General features: G+C 49.7%; 5 protein-coding genes and 3 non-coding genes across 8 annotated transcripts; 2 read left to right on the top strand and 6 right to left on the bottom strand.

The window, feature by feature from the left end:
- Positions 1-204: 204 nt before the first annotated feature.
- BO87DRAFT_377343 (threonine--tRNA ligase MST1) lies at positions 205-1,847 on the bottom strand. Its single transcript, XM_025623526.1, has one exon. The coding sequence runs from the start codon at positions 1,828-1,830 to the stop codon at positions 250-252; it is 1,581 nt and encodes a 526-aa protein (XP_025479114.1). The 5' UTR covers positions 1,831-1,847; the 3' UTR covers positions 205-249.
- A 185-nt stretch (positions 1,848-2,032) lies between these two features.
- Positions 2,033-4,153, top strand: BO87DRAFT_336402 (uncharacterized protein). The gene is made up of 2 exons (XM_025620521.1): positions 2,033-2,116; positions 2,230-4,153. Exon 2 carries the CDS (start codon positions 2,428-2,430, stop codon positions 3,796-3,798), a length of 1,371 nt encoding a protein of 456 aa, XP_025479115.1. The 5' UTR covers positions 2,033-2,116; positions 2,230-2,427; the 3' UTR covers positions 3,799-4,153.
- A 49-nt stretch (positions 4,154-4,202) lies between these two features.
- Positions 4,203-6,142, bottom strand: BO87DRAFT_73894 (glycoside hydrolase family 16 protein). The gene is made up of 3 exons (XM_025629519.1): positions 5,844-6,142; positions 5,516-5,790; positions 4,203-5,374 (listed from the first exon to the last, which is right to left on the bottom strand). The coding sequence occupies exons 1-3, from the start codon at positions 5,929-5,931 to the stop codon at positions 4,607-4,609; spliced, it is 1,131 nt and encodes a 376-aa protein (XP_025479116.1). The 5' UTR covers positions 5,932-6,142; the 3' UTR covers positions 4,203-4,606.
- A 1,087-nt stretch (positions 6,143-7,229) lies between these two features.
- BO87DRAFT_397732 (uncharacterized protein) lies at positions 7,230-8,552 on the top strand (the record flags this gene model as incomplete). Its single annotated transcript, XM_025625329.1, has 2 exons — positions 7,230-7,238; positions 8,397-8,552. The coding sequence occupies 2 exons, from the start codon at positions 7,230-7,232 to the stop codon at positions 8,550-8,552; spliced, it is 165 nt and encodes a 54-aa protein (XP_025479117.1).
- A 1,718-nt stretch (positions 8,553-10,270) lies between these two features.
- On the bottom strand, positions 10,271-10,342 carry BO87DRAFT_t157. Its single transcript has one exon. It is a non-coding gene; the product is annotated as a tRNA-Gln (tRNA).
- A 758-nt stretch (positions 10,343-11,100) lies between these two features.
- Positions 11,101-11,172, bottom strand: BO87DRAFT_t156. Its single transcript has one exon. It is a non-coding gene; the product is annotated as a tRNA-Gln (tRNA).
- A 1,146-nt stretch (positions 11,173-12,318) lies between these two features.
- BO87DRAFT_t155 lies at positions 12,319-12,390 on the bottom strand. Its single transcript has one exon. It is a non-coding gene; the product is annotated as a tRNA-Gln (tRNA).
- A 1,293-nt stretch (positions 12,391-13,683) lies between these two features.
- Positions 13,684-14,796, bottom strand: BO87DRAFT_459797 (aromatic alcohol reductase; the record flags this gene model as incomplete). The annotated part of the gene is made up of 3 exons (XM_025628978.1): positions 14,698-14,796; positions 14,440-14,621; positions 13,684-14,383 (listed from the first exon to the last, which is right to left on the bottom strand). Exons 1-3 carry the CDS (start codon positions 14,728-14,730, stop codon positions 13,684-13,686), a joined length of 915 nt encoding a protein of 304 aa, XP_025479118.1. The 5' UTR covers positions 14,731-14,796.
- Between the last annotated feature and the right edge of the window lie 770 nt (positions 14,797-15,566).

The raw sequence follows: 15,566 nt of genomic DNA on the forward strand, positions 1-15,566 counted from the left end.
GCATCACAGCCAATCAGGAGGCCGCACACCGGGGGCTCTAACCCTTTGCGGCCATCGAATTCAGGCAGCGGTAGATGGATCAGGCATGCAATTTAAGCTTAATCGAACAGTCACGTGGCACCCATACTCAAGTATACAGAGACCGCGTGAGAGCCGATCCTCTCCCGGCCAACACCATCAGACACCTTGCGTGCATACTGAATGGTTTCTATTATACATGGTTTATATCTACACGTCATTGTTATAGTATTATACAAATTGCTTCTCCAGCTGCACCAACAGTTCGTGAACGTCATCTACGGAAAGGGGAATGGCCCGAGGGTTCTTCAACGCCTTCTCGCCCAATCGTTGGGTCAGGATGTCTTGCAGCTTCTGCACCCCACGCTCAGGCTTGCTCTGCAGCTGACCTGTCACGTCCACCGTGATGCGAGAGGCAGAAACATCCTTGGGACCCAGAATGAAGATGAGGTTGTATTTCATCTGCTTGGCTCGTTGAATTTTCTTGTTCAGCGATTGGCTACTGCTGTCCACATCGATCAAGAATGTGGAGTCAACAGAGGAGATCGGCTGGGGTGCATCGGTCCCCATCTGGCCTGGCTGAAGGGCGCGGAATCCAGAGATCTTGGCAGCCGCTTCGTGAGCCTGTTGTACGACGGCCTCATCTTGGTTCACGGTTAGGACGATACCCTGGCGTGGAGAAAGCCAGAATGGCCAGCGACCAGCGTATTCCTCAATGAGCAGCGCCAAAAATCGCTCCAGAGAGCCGAAGTTTGCCCGATGGATCATGACCGGGGTCGCCTTGCCTGGAGTCTCCGGGTTGTAATCCTCCTCACCTTCAGCGACCTGGTACTCCAGCCCAAATCGCTGAGGGAGATTCATATCGAGCTGAATGGTGGAAAGTTGGTGGTATTTGCCCGCTTTGTCTTGGAGCTGAATGTCGATTTTGGGGCCGTAGAATGCTCCGTCACCTTCATTCATGGCCCATTCCCTGCCCGTATTGTCGAGTGCCTCGCGCAATTGGGCTTCGGCACTATTCCACAACTCCAAACTACCGATAAAGTCCTTCTCTGGCCTTGTGGAAAGGACTAAGCGATACGGCCCCAGTCCGAATGTTGTCATGACCAAGTCCACGAATCCAAGCGCCGATGCGATTTCACTCTTGATCTGCTGTGGCCGACAGAAGATGTGCCCATCATCTTGATGGAAACGGCGCACACGAGTAAGCCCGCTTAACGAGCCCGAAACCTCATTCCGATGAAGCGGGCTGAAATCGGCGTAGCGGATGGGCAGTTCCCGGTAAGAATGCGTCTGCGATTTGAATAGCAGGCAGTGGCCGGGGCAGTTCATCGGCTTCAGGCCGTAGGATTCATCCTCTCCCGCTTCTCCGTCCGTATCACCGGTGGCCCCCCTACCGCGCACCTCGTACATGTCATCTTTGTAGTTCTGCCAATGGCCGGAGACTTCCCAGAGGGACCGTTTGTAGATCGTCGGGGTCAGGACTTCGCGGAAACCGTATTGGAGGTACTGCGTGCGGAGAAAGGTGATGAGTTTGTTGATGATATGGGTGCCATTGGGGAGGAATAGAGGCGATCCGGGACTGTAGACCGAGGTTGTGAAAAGGTCCTGGGATGTTCCCAGGGCGCGATAATCGGCTGGGGTGGAAGACTGAGTCTGAGGCTGGCCGGGCTGCGGGTCAGAGCACGAACAGAGTCGGGACGACGTCGATGAGAGCCATTGCGCCCTCACTGATGGCCAAGGGGTCAGCCGTCCTCTGACCGGAGGTTTTGGAGAAAGCAAAGGCTGTCGTAACAAGGGCGACAGTCGACGCATGGTGGAATTTAGCGGACGGAGGCAGCGACCAAACGGTGAAACTGGAGGATTTTCCTCGGTCGCCCGTGACTGCCAACGCGAGTTCCTGATTGGGAATCGCGTTCCCGTGATTGTCCCCCACCGACTTCATCGGGTGCGCTGGACGTTTTGAAAGACCGATCTAGATATACTATCGTCAACTAGTCCAGCTATCTGCCTCTTTTACTTTGGGATCGGCGTCCTGGTTCACCGCCGCTCACTCACCGTTATCGCTATACTAATTCATCCATTATTCTGTCTTTTCTATGTAAGTACTCTTGCTTCACGTGAGCCACACTAGTAACCCAGTCCTGTCGCATTCTCTTTCTATTACGATAGCACGGTGCTACAGTAGAAGAAATCATTGACTGACCTTGCTAGTATCGCTATATATTTGATGTTTCTCACATGCGCATGAGCTATTAGTCACAGTATATGGAATCTCATATCATTAACCCTTGCTTCCAACGGCTCGCGTGCGCGTCGTCAGTTCACCAACACCGTTTAGTGACTCAAAGGCGACTAAAGCTCCCATAAAGCTACTATTAGCCGGTCTGTATTTTGTGACCACAGATCTTGATGTCTATCAAAAGCCCTCGCACCCGGGACAGCTCATTCCTGGGCGAGTCTTGGGTTGTAGCTTCTCCTCATGAGGAGAATGAGCAACAAGATGAATGTCAGCCATCTGAGCCTTCAAGCCCGACGCCTCGGCCAGCTAGGAGGAACCGCAACTATGGAACTGAGTCCATGTCTACCTCCACTTCATCCGCCTCGGGACCAGAGCTGATCATGCCTTCAATATACGAAGCACCTCTATCAGAAGGATCTTGGGTTGCGCCCACTGCTCGAACCAAGCGCTCTCTCAGACGGAGGCCTCAAAAATCGCCGAAGGACTCGGCGCAAGAAGGGCAACAGCAGTCTCCTTCGCCCAAACAAGATGTCACGGCGGCAACGCCAACGCAAAGGCCTCGCCAACCAAAGGCAACCCAGCCTCGCGCATGGAAGATCGCGGAGAAATTCCTACGCACAATACTCAATTGCGCTCTTATTGCCGCCATTGCTCACATGCTCGTCCTTCCCGAGATAGTCCAGCAATACCAGACGCTTTGTTCCTCGGACAAAATAGCAACTCTATACCCAGCTAGTTGCATCCCACCATATCCCCAGCCACAACTCCCCCGCCACCAACCAGCCCCCCGGGACCCCGTCACTAACTCACAATCGCGGCTCGAGACCCTGCTCAATTCGACCCTTAACGAAACAGACCCTCTCGCCAACACACTAAAACAAAGCGAATCCAAGCTGCGCGACATCCACACCGACCTCAAGCACGCCTACCCAGGCAGTAAACACGAACTAGACCTCGAATTCACAGGATGCCTTCAAGCCACCCGCATCGCAGCGGGGAAATTCGACTCGCTCCGAGCCGACATCCGCTCAGCGGTAGATAGTCTGATCGCCAGCGGCGACAACATCCAGACCCTGAGTCAGGACGCGCGTCACGCCACCCAAATGGCCCGACGAGAACAATACCTCGACCAGCTCACCACGCGCATGCAGTCCAAAGTCGATTCCCTCTCCAACGACCTCGCCACGCTTGACGACCACCTCGAATCTATCGGAAGCATTGTAGCCCGCGAATCAAAACAATCCAAGCCAAGCTCTTCTACTCCTGCGCCCGGGCCTAATAATCCAGGGCCCGAGCCAGGACCGAAATCAGACCAGCCACCTCGTCTGCGCGCCTTCGTTGACTCCCTCTTGGGCGTCAACTTACCTGCCATCCTTCGTCCAATCACCACGGAGTCGGAAAGCGCCATCTCCAGCCCCGATCCCTCACTAGCTGACATATTCCGAGAAGCGTCCACCAATCATCGCCCGGTCATCAAGGTCGTCCGAAACCTATCGAATCAGCTCCAGATGCTGCAACAAAGAAGAAACTCTGCTATCTGAGCGCAAACTATTGAAAAGCTAAATAACGTGAATATGAGACATGCATATGATGGATATTACTTTTGATTATGATTCGGACTGGCCAAGAACGAGAAGTTGGGGTAAACATGCAAGTCGGCGTTTAGTTTAATTCTTGGGTGCAGTGCGCGGCGCTATTTTCCTTTGTTTTTCTTTTTCTTTTTTTGATCACCTGGCTTTGTTACAGTCACACGTGGATCTCACGTTACACATAGCTTACACCTACCTGTCAGGAACAGTTTTCTAGTCTAGGTACTGCTTACCCCGGGGGCGGGGGCCAAGAAACCACAGCGTAGCACGGCGCGTACGTAGTATTATAATAGTTACATGGAATTGGGGTTACACTGGATTTAAATAGATATCATTAAGTTTCTGAGCTGCTAAAATTAAGTCTTTGATCTTGTCCAGCAAAGGAGCGTCCGTCCGGGAAAAGACAAAATTAAAACCAAAGTTAAAAAAAAGACCCATTTCGTAAAATATTGGCAGGGAGGAAAAAAAAAGCGAGCAAGATGATTCATTCCGAGATAACAACCGACAGCATTGAACAATAGTAGCAAGAAAGCAAATCAACTTTCCGTCTGATAGCCAGTGTGGGTAGGTGGGAAGATAAAACCAAATAGACAATTCCTCCTTCTTTCAGATAATATGTACTTCCAACGGTTCCAAATAAGCTATGCAGTGAAAGCAGGGGAAAGGGTGGGTGGGTGTAAGTGTCCAAACGACCCAGGAAAAGAAGTGAAAAGAGGTTATTGCATCAGGGATTGGGCGTCGATGATGAAAGGGGTACAATTTACAAGAGGGCAGCGAGGAGACCAGCGAAGAGAAGGCTGGTGGAGGCGCCGACCTGGGTGGCAGCACCGGTGTAGAGGGGAGAGGCGCTGGCGCTGGCGCTGGCGCTGGAGGAAGCAGAGGCGGAGCCCGAGGCAGAGGCGGAGGAACCGCTGCTGGAGGAGCCAGAGCCAATCAGGGCAGAGGAGGAGCCGGCGGCGGCGGCGCTGGAGGCGCTGGTGCTGGACTCGGAGCTGGTGCTGGAGCCGGAGCCGGAGCCAGAGGTAGAGCTGGTGGAAGAGGTGGAGGTGGAGCTAGAGCTGGTGGTGGAGCCAGTGGTAGAGCTGGAGGTGCCGTTGTTGACGACAATGCTGGTGTAGTCGCCAGATTTGTCAGAGTAGGTGTAGGAGGAGCCGGGGTTGTAGTTGGTGATGGAGACCGACTGGACAGTCATGGTGAAGGGACCGTCGGAGTAGTCAGTCTCACCACCGGCCCATTCGATGGTGCCCTCGGGCTCGGAGGAGTCACCAGCAGCCCAGATACCAAGCTTCAGGCGCATGGGAGTCTGGGGGTAGCGAGTACCGCTCTGAGCATCGCTGTAGGCAAGGGTGCGCACGACAGTGCCATCGATGCTCCAGGTAGTGGCGGATTCAGTCCACTCAACGGTGTAAGTGTGGAAGGTCTCCTGGGGGGTCGACACAGTTGCCCAAGTAGCACGGTCGTAGGAGGAGGTGTCACCCTTGCCGAAGTAGTTGGTCTCAATCTGAGTGGTGTCACCACCAAGAGCTTCCTGAATATCCCAATTTGGTTAGCCTACTACCCCATGCATATTGGGTGATAAGGGTGCAGCTGAGCGTGCATGATAGGGTTGGCAGGGGCAACAGGGGCAGTAAAATGATGAATGATGAGACTGAGGGATTTGAGAGCTTACCCAGTCGATCTCGTCGAGATCGTCCGACTCAAGCACGATACTGCTGCAGATACCGGTACCGCTGGCAGCCTTCATGACAACCTCAGCCTTGCCGAAGAAGAAGTAGAAGTCGGTCTCAATGGTAGGAGCTTCACCCTTCTCGCTGATGATGAAGTTGGCACCCTCATCGGTAAAGGTGACATTGTTGGCGGTAGCAATCCATCCACCGAATGAGCCAGAGGTGAAATCAGTGGTGAAGGTGGTGGAGCTCAGGGCCGTATCAGCAGGGCAGGTCTCTGATTGCTCGGTTAGCTCTGAACAAAAATGAGTGTGAACAAGAGCAACGTACTGTTAAGAGGGTCACAGTCCGTATAGGTCTGCGCGGTGGCCAAGGGCAGCAGCGCAGCCAGCGCGGCGGCGGTTTTGGAGAAGTACATGATGTTGTAGCTGTGGGGGTGGTAAATGCCAGAAGCGACAGACTAGAAGGTTCTTCTATGCTAACAACGAGGGTTCGAGCAAGAGACCAAACGAAGGAACAAACTCCTGCTTGTGTGTGTCCGGGGTATGAAATCGAAGAGGCGGGTAGAGTCGGGGGATGCTCAATGTATTAAATAGTAGTGAAGTAACTAGTAAGTGAGTCTAGCAGAGAAAGCGAACGACAGACCCAGGAACCCGGGCAACCAAAAAGGGAAGAGGAGGGGAATATTAGACTTCCGTTACGATGGGCCGGGAAGTGGGCAGAGTACTGGTACTAATAAGGTCACAGTGAATGATGCTAGCCAAGTGGGTGCCGCCGTGGAGACAAATTGTATGATATTAATACTTTCCCCTGAGGGAGACTTCATCCGCTACGGAGTAGTCACGTCGAGCCAACTAGACCCAAGGATGATAACTGGGGGCAAAAAGGTTGTATCCCCTGGTTTGGCCTTGCGAGGATTCTGGGCAGGCACTGGACAAGGTCTGCGTCACGGCTGAGGTGGTCAGACACGGTGACTGAAGGAGGAGCAAAGGACGACATCGATCCAGTGGAGTCTCGACTGGAGACGGCCCCAGTGAGAAAGCCAGTGTTGGCGGCTGTGATAGGCGCATGCGCATCCGCAGAGGCTGGCATTATCCACTTTTCGACTCGGTCGGGAGGATCGTTCGTTGCGCTGACCGGCCGGGGAAAGCAACGAGGGCGTGTGCACTGTGTGTCCTGCGTAGTGCGTACACACTGTAGACTATACGAAGGCGGAGCGAGAGAGGAACAAAAGCTTGTGCCTGCCGCGTGTCTTACACACGCTCTGATTTGCTGTTTTCTTGTTTTTCTCCCTCGGTCCCCTGCGCCGCTTTCATCCTCCCTTTCCAGATGAATTTTTTTTTCTCATCCCCCTTGTTCTCACCTGTCTTTTCCTCCTTGAAACCGAGGGTCATCAACGGTTTAGCCAAGGGTTGGAAGGAGTCCAAGATGTCATTCGCTTAGGGTCCGACGAAGGAGTGGATAATTACTACAAGGTGGTAACGACAGGGTCACCGTGGAGCAAGTTGGTGTCGGTCCTTTTTAGGCAACGATGCAATAACTCCGAGAGCCAAGGGGGCCAAGTATTTAACCACGATTTGCCACGGTCGCATAATTGTGCACATATAATTTCCGCGCAGCTGTGATCCAACAGTTGGGTATCCCGCTTGCTGATCCTGTCAGAGAAGTGTCGCAGCATTGACGCTGCGATGCAATTGAGGCCAATCGATGCGAGCCATGGATCAGGTACATTGGACCTGTGGTTCAACCATTAGAACAGACTGAAAATGTAAACACAGTTGTCCAATCTCATGGTCATAATACCACTAACATCCATTGGCCGTAAGTAGTGCGAAATAAAAACTAGAAAATTTAAAATAAGGACCCTAACTAATTCAGGGTGCAATAAGCACAACTTTTGCCCTCGGAGGGACCGTTCCAAAACTTTCTACCGGCGTTGGACAACACTCCGGAGAAAAGATTATAAGTCTGGCAAATGAATAAATAGAAACTTCGTCTAAGTGCCAGCTCGGTTGGCCAAATGTTTTGGAGGTGAGGAAGAAAAGAATGTCTCAGCCGGATAATATTATAACAAAGAGCTTGAAGGCGACTCGAGAAGGACCATATTTCTGGCCCTGAGAAGGAATTAAGAGGGTCAGGAACTTACTTACCCACTTCCTCAGCCCATCAGCGATAAGAAGACGCATTCGGATAGAGGGTCCGAACTACCGAGCGCTTCTGGCTCAATTTCCTGGAGATTAGACCAGGGAATGAGCTAATAACGTGCAGGAGTCAGAAGTACAGGTGGACAGGGTAATCAAAATCAGAGGGTGTCTGTCAGGCGCATCAGCCTCAATCTGAGACAGACAGGGGAGGTCGTTTAATTCATTTATTTAACCCGTCCCCTGAAGGAGGGAGGACGACAGGAGCCGTCATGAACCCCCTCATCCTTCACGGATGAAGCTAAAGGATGCAGTGGATGCAGCTTGTTGGATACTTGGATTGTCCAACCTTTCCGAGTTCCGCAAACCCTTCGGTCACCTGCCGTAATCTATCCAGTCTCTCCGTGGGGCTGAATTTCTGCAGTTACCATACCATACGGGCTTATCTCACCACATGTAATCATTGAATCACGTGTCTCATTGTCTCCCGCCTTGATGCCTGTAGATGCCTAGTTTCTGCCCACCGCGAAAGGTTGGGGAAGGCGTGCCTCAGGATGCGCATCTTGTTGGGCGAATCCCAATCCAGCGCCACGTTGATCACCCGACCCTTGTTTCCCCTCTCTTCTTTGCACAAACCCCTTATCTTCCTCCCCTCCCACCTTCTTGTCAAGGACAACTAACCCCCCCCCCCCCGGTCCTGCAAGGCTCAAGCCTGTCTTTCCTCCATCAGAATATGGTTCAGAAACCTAGCAAATCTATCCATCGCGCTAATCGGACTCGTTCTATCGCCGGCGCTGCATCCTCCTCTTCCCCGCTAGATCCAGACATGGACCGGAAAGTCTACATTCCGCTCTGCTTCTGTCTGATCTCCTTTGCGGTGATGGTCTATGTCAACTGATCGGAGACTATGGGATTTCATCTACCTCGGTCTCCAACGAACGTACTCTCATCTCAGATCACGGCATAATACCTATCTACTCAGGTCGTAAAGCCATCGAGTCCACGCTCTTTTGACTCCCTACGATATCAACGATAACCCACACCGCATGCCCCACCCGAACAACGCCTCGGCATCCCAACGCCCCATCCAGACCGATAATTTTCACTCACTTGAAAGCCAGTCTGTGTACTGCTTTCGCAAAGCTCAGAACCACCATTCATCACCATTGTCATCAGCCACGCAAAATGAGTAGAAAGATCGCACCGTATGGGACCGCAACGGGAAAGGGCCGGTCGATCGACGACGCAAGCGGGAGGGCACTACGTATCCCACTTACGGGACCTCGGCCGCGCCACAGCGATCAATAACAGGTGCCAGCCAAACCATCTCGCAAACCCGCGCCATATGCAGCTGCACCTGTCTCGCAATTTTCCGAACAAAGCACGAGAGAATCGACATCGCGCAACATGTTGAGTTAAGACATTGTATTCGACACTAAAGAGAAATCCATCTGCTTAGTGACGTACGTACCCACGTACGCTGGACCGCCACTATTGCTTGTTTTGTGTTTTGCTTCTCTCGGTGCTAGGCCAGTTGCCCCGCATAAAGGGTGACAACAAACAGGCCAGCAACCAGCCTCTCTTTTTCTTTCCTATGTGGAATTGCTATCATTTTGCATTTTGTTATTTACTATACCCAACAAGGTGAAGAAATTCAACCTACTGCGCCATAGCAATCTGCTACTATTACCCTCAAAGCCTAAAAATAACCTTATAACACTACTACTATGCTTAGTCCTTTCTAACTAGCTCATATGACCAATATCGTAATTCAAACCTTCGTATTCTATCTCCATAGTCCATATACACCACTACCCAAATAATTAGTGCATACTTTGCCTATGGCCCAACCCCGCCCGAAACAAAATTTCAATAACCCACCCAACTAACCATGCATTAGAAGATTCCAGTCTAGACTAGTAAAAGCAACATCTGCAGGAATAATACCGCCATCACAAACCGGACCGTTAGCACGCAGTGCCCTAATTCCCCACAGCGTGGATAAGACAACCGCCCAAAAATAGCCGGCATAACAACAAGCCCGGTAAAAAAAAGAGAACATGACAGTGATGAATGGATGAAAAAGAAGCGAATTGGACCACCCGGAAGCTTAAATTCAAGACATTATTTCGGGGCAGTGCTTCTTTGTCTTAGCTAGTAGTCTACTCGGAGATTGAAGGTCTATACATAGATTCATTAGTGTCGGAGGAGGTTTGAGTTTTTAGTACACAGTACTAGATAGATAGATAGATATCGTTGTCGCAAGTGAAACGCAAGACAAACCACATAGATAGTAGTATCATTAGCAAGCACACCTCCTAACTATCTCTCACTCTGTAACAACAAATAAATCATACTACTGCACAGTAGGTAGCAACCAGCAATGTACTACTATGTGGATATGCCTAATGTTAATTAATGTATGACCTGGCGGAGCGGTTGGTGTCATAGATTCCTCTAGCCCTGGAATGGTTCCATTCTGAGAAACTTCTCCCGGGGTTCTAGTGCAACGGTTTAGTTTATTGGTTATCTGTCTAATTTGACAAGAACGAATACTGTTATCGATTGCTACTTATGTCTGCTGCTTTGTAGGGCAGCAAAAAAGGAGATCAGATCAGGTCGTGCCCGGGATCGAACCGGGATTGCTGGAATCAGAATCCAGAGTGATAACCATTACACTACACAACCTTGGTTGTTGAATCCGCGATTATTTTGACATTATAGGCCAAATTGCATTTGGAAATGATCAGGTTCTGTTGGAGGGTCAATTGTTTGATGAGAAGGATTGGTGCTGTGCCAGTTTGGGGTTGTGATGTTAGGCTATTTGGGTGTTATTTTGTGGTTGGTAAATTTTTTGATATCTTCACAGATACAGATTCCTTGATGCTTGTCAGTATCGGTACTGTCCCATTTTTCATTCTATATCTTTGCATTCGGTATACTTACTCTTGTGCTCGGTCTGACATTCCCCAATGCAAGGTACCTCTATGTATGCCATGCCATCAATCCCTCCACTTTTATTTCCAGCACCCATCCAATCGTGTTCTCCCGGGCCCTGGCATATCCCTGGCCAGTAAGGGGTACAATGGCTATAGCCCTTGTGTCTGTCATTCATCCCTTCCTGGCTTTCGGATCCTTGGCACTCCCAGGTGCATGCAGTCAACCGTCAGATATACTTTTGGTCCAGCTATATCACTAACAAGCACCCTGCACGCCATTGACATCGTATATATCCGGTAGATAGTAGTGCAGGGGATGGCTTATCCTTCTTCGTCATTGAAGCACTCTGCACATAATACATCACTCATCAATGATCGAATTGCTATCGACTTAGCAAGTATCATGTACCCGCACCCTGCCAACACACCCACCAAAAAAAATCACACTACGGTCTCCTACAAGCTTGCTTTCCTTCCTCTACTATGATCCAGGACAGAGAAGCAAAAAGGTCGTACCCGGGATCGAACCGGGATTGTCGGAATCAAAATCCGAAGGGATAACCATTACCCCATACGACCAGGGAGTTTCGAAATTTCGCAAATTTAGAAAACTTGAGATTATGAAGCTGGTTGCGTAGAGTTGGGAGTATATTACGGGTGGTTGTTATGTTTGGGACTGTCCTGTATGGGTGTATAGATGAAGCATTGTGTAGTGGGTATGTTGAGTATCCTGGCCTGCGTTTCTGGGTGATAGTGGAAGGATATTGATAGTTGTAGCATCATCGGTGGTGTAGTATACTAGTCACCCACGGGATTGAAATATATAAGTAGCGTACTGAATGACATCACTCGAGGTGCCCGCCTGCCAGGACTTATCTAGAGCTCGACGAGATTACCCAGCACCTCCGTATCATCTAGACGTCTGCAGTGGTCACTGCCCACTACAGTAGTCCCCAAACAAGAGGACATCAACCGCAAGTAAATCAACCCACCGGCATCATTGCCATCAACTACACCCCATAAGGTGACCTGAACGAAACACCAACCCTTTGTCCACCTATTCCACACGATACCGAAAGCATCCGGCCCTGTATCAGAACATATGCACATACTTTCCACCAACTCGGCCCAGAGTACATATCAGTAAAGGTAGCCGAGCAATGGAACCATATCCTTCCACCGTCTCCGAACAAAGTGTGCATGCAAGTCCATGCAGGGCAAACCCGTTGCTTTGTGTGTGCTTAGTTTCGACGAGTCTAGACCAGAAGCCTCGACCAGATCCCATAATCTGGTCAACTGTGGAACTGCCTCATATGTGGGATACGGCCCTGGCCAGACACATGGCCATCCATAGCTCGTGGAAGGGCTGTTGACGTATCTTCGGTAGGTGAGCCGTGGAACTAGCGGGTATGAGAAAAGCCGTTGGCTGAGGGGTCTGGACTTCCGAGGACTGGTGTTCCAGGGTACTGGGGTACCAATGTTAGTAGTATTTTGTGGTTGGTTGTTGGGTTGAATCAATGGTTGAATTTGGTTGTAGTCTGCTGGAATTTGGGTTGGGCGTGCGGAGGTTCGTAGGATAGTTAATGGGCATGCGAAGGGGGGCAGTTAGTGATTGTGCACTGGTAATAGAGACACTTATGCATTGCAATAATAATTTCATGCTATTATGGAGAACTTGCAGGCAGAGGACACAGGAGGTGGAAAAAAATAGAAAGAAACATAAAGAGGTCGTGCCCGGGATCGAACCGGGATTGCTGGAATCAGAATCCAGAGTGATAACCATTACACTACACAACCGTATTTGTTGGAATGGTGTTTTAAATTTTGCCTCATAATCCTACAAAACAGGGCACATGAGGTTTACGATCACAAGGTATCATGATAAATATAGTATATATTTATATATCACAAGAGTCCAGACTGAAATCTATGGGGAATCATCTGTCCAAGAGTCACTGTGATCTTTCTCAAATCCGCCAGCTGGGCAATCCTTCGGTAAAACGCAGTCACCAGTCTGTACAAGTATTAGCTGAGCTATTTCTATGCCAATAACACTTTTCGATTATACTTACTTTGGTGAGAACATATCCCCTGATACATCGACACCCTAGGTTGCACTCTTCCGTTTCAAATATGTGCAAGCATAGATTTAAATCATCACATGTTGGGGTGCACCATGGTACGCATCCGTTATGTTGTATTAGCGACAGGCTGAGCCAGCGAAGTGTGTCAGCATATACTATAGAGACCCTCGTGCTAATTCCATATACTGCACGGAGACAAGTTCATACACAAGATGGTACAGCAAGGACCTGAGTCCCCAAAAGACTAAGAGCGAGTAGATAAGAGATGGTCTTCATTTTGCCAGCAGCGAGTCTGTTTTTTTCGCAGTGCTCCAAGAGGAGAGAGAAGAGAGATTGCTTAGACTGTTGTAGAATATCATGGAAATCCTGACGGTATTTATATGTTTATAAGTCCGAGCTGAATGAAGGGCTGCATCAATTTATGTCATATTACTTCTTCTTCTTCTTCTTCTCCCTCTTCAAGGCGCCGATCTCACATCGCTGGTCATCTCCTTGGATATTTCTTATTGCAGCACCAGAGGAACCGTCGAATGAATCACTGAATTTAGTGATGCAGCAATAGATAGGCAGGAAACTTCATATGTGATTGTTGCTTTTCCGAATGTCTGACATTCATATGATGCTATATTCAGAGACTCCATTGGATGGGAACTAAGTCGGGTTACACGATCTTCCTAGTACAGACATTGACTACCAGCGACTATTGCTAACTATCAATAACCTGTACTACCCCCGACCGCGACTCACTGTAATGTTTTTTCTTTGCTTTTGTGAAGATACAGTGTCTGCAGATGATAATCGTAATCAACGGTACCATCCAATTACACCCTCCAAATCATCACTCATATCTATTTACCGCTGAATATATACCCAACCCAGGACTAGCTGAAAGCAGATCCAAGGCCAATAGCATATATGCCTCAAATTATCTCATAGACACAGAAAAGCCCTATAATATTGTCATCTGTATCCTTATACAATCACCCCACCCACGCAATATAACACCCTAACACCCCAAGATCTCCCTCACCGCACCCCTAACCTCCCCCTCATCCAGAATCCTCAAACCCAGCCTCTCATTCCAATTCCAGCGCATAAACTCCCCACCCAAATACCCCTCCCCATACATCATCTGATAATAATAGTTAATAATAGCCGACATATCCCCCCTCTTCAACCTCTCTTCCGACTCCTCAATAAGTTTCTTCACCTCAACATCCTCCGGCACCCCAAAATCCACCCCTAGAACCTCAGAAACAATCTTCGTCAACCCCCGCTCCGTAACCACAGCCGAGCAAACATACACCGGCTGGTTAGCCGCAGCTTCGAAATTGGTAGGCTCCAACAACTTAACAATAGCAGTAGCGATATCACTCAGTAGTGAAACAGCGATTTTCTTATCACCACCATCGTGGAAGACGGCTTTCTTAGTCATGGGGTTAGGGCCTAGGACGCCGTACTTGAGGGCCATATCGAAGAAAGCGCCGTTGTTAAGGGAGGTCCAGGTTGTAGGGAAGGAAGTGTCTGGAATGACGGAGTTCAGGTACTGGCGGATTAGAACCTTTTCTTTGGCGATGGGGAGGTTAATGGTTAGAGGGGATTCCATCATCGTGGTGTATTCGGATGGGATGAAGCGTTTGACGGAGGCGGCGATGCAGGCATCGATGATGGTCTTTTCGGAGGTGAGTTGGGGGGAGGAGACGGCGCTGTGAAGGGGTTAGTTAGGTAGATAGATATGGTGTTGGTTAGTTGATGGACGCACCTGACGACGACGTCCTGGCCGGTGAATGTGGAGATCAGTTCGTCTTTGTTCTGATAGTCGACTTTGATGACCTTGAGGCCTGTGGGAACAGGCTTGTCCGAGTCCTTGCGCTGGATGGCGGTGACTTGGTGGCCGGCTGCTGAGAGAGCGCTTGCAATGTGGGATCCGAGGGTGCCGGTGGCCTGTAGGGTATACTTTGTTAGATATGATGGTTGTATGGGTTGATATGCTTGTGGCAGTAGTAAGTATATGGCGTACCCCGATGATTGAAACCTTCCTGATAGTAGTCATTTTGACCGATGAGAGATAAGTGGAAGCTCGATTGAATCAGAATAAGAATGTCTAAAAAATACTGCAAGATACTGCACAGATTAACCACTCCAACTGTTTTTATCCCTCAGACTATATACTTCATATTGTGATCTCCTTCAACGGCGATGGTTCCAAGTCGGCGTTCCGATGTACCGACATGCCGACCTCGGAGTTGAGATCAATCCCGAATTGGGCTCAGTTACTGCACTGCATCTGCATACCCACAGTAATTTGGTAAGCAATCCTCAGTGGGATTAACTAATAGAGTCGGACTCTCGGAGTGTCGTTTTGTCAGCCAGCAGAATAGCATTCTTTCCTGAGCCTCCGAGAAGAATATCTATAGCATTGATGGCCGTTTGCCCACTAGAGAGGACGTGATGCGACATAGATACCTACTCGAGTTTGCAAGACAGCGGAGCCGCCATGGGATACTCATCATATTGAGCATTACACCTTCTGGTCTCTTCTGCCATTCCTACAGTGTTTGATGATGTCGCCCATGCCTTGTCTTGAGGCATGCTACGTTGGGAAAGCGAAAGACGATCGGAGTCATTGCCTTTTACTCATATCACTCATGCGCATGCAATGTTCCACCATCGTCATCATGACATTTCTAGCTAGCTAGCGTATTATGTCTCTACATTCGTTATACATCAATAGTAAGGAGCATGAACGACGTAAGCAGCTGCATTTCATCGCTACCCTCCGAAAACAGGACTCAAACCCGGGAGAAAATCCAAGCTGTCAGGCACACCCTAATGTGTGAGCCTCATGCGACAGCTTGGCTAGACGGCGCCAGCGCCAGCGAGTGCCAT

Source organism: Aspergillus neoniger (assembly GCF_003184625.1).
Source record: "Aspergillus neoniger CBS 115656 unplaced genomic scaffold BO87scaffold_19, whole genome shotgun sequence".
Classification (NCBI taxonomy): Eukaryota; Fungi; Ascomycota; class Eurotiomycetes; order Eurotiales; family Aspergillaceae; genus Aspergillus; species Aspergillus neoniger.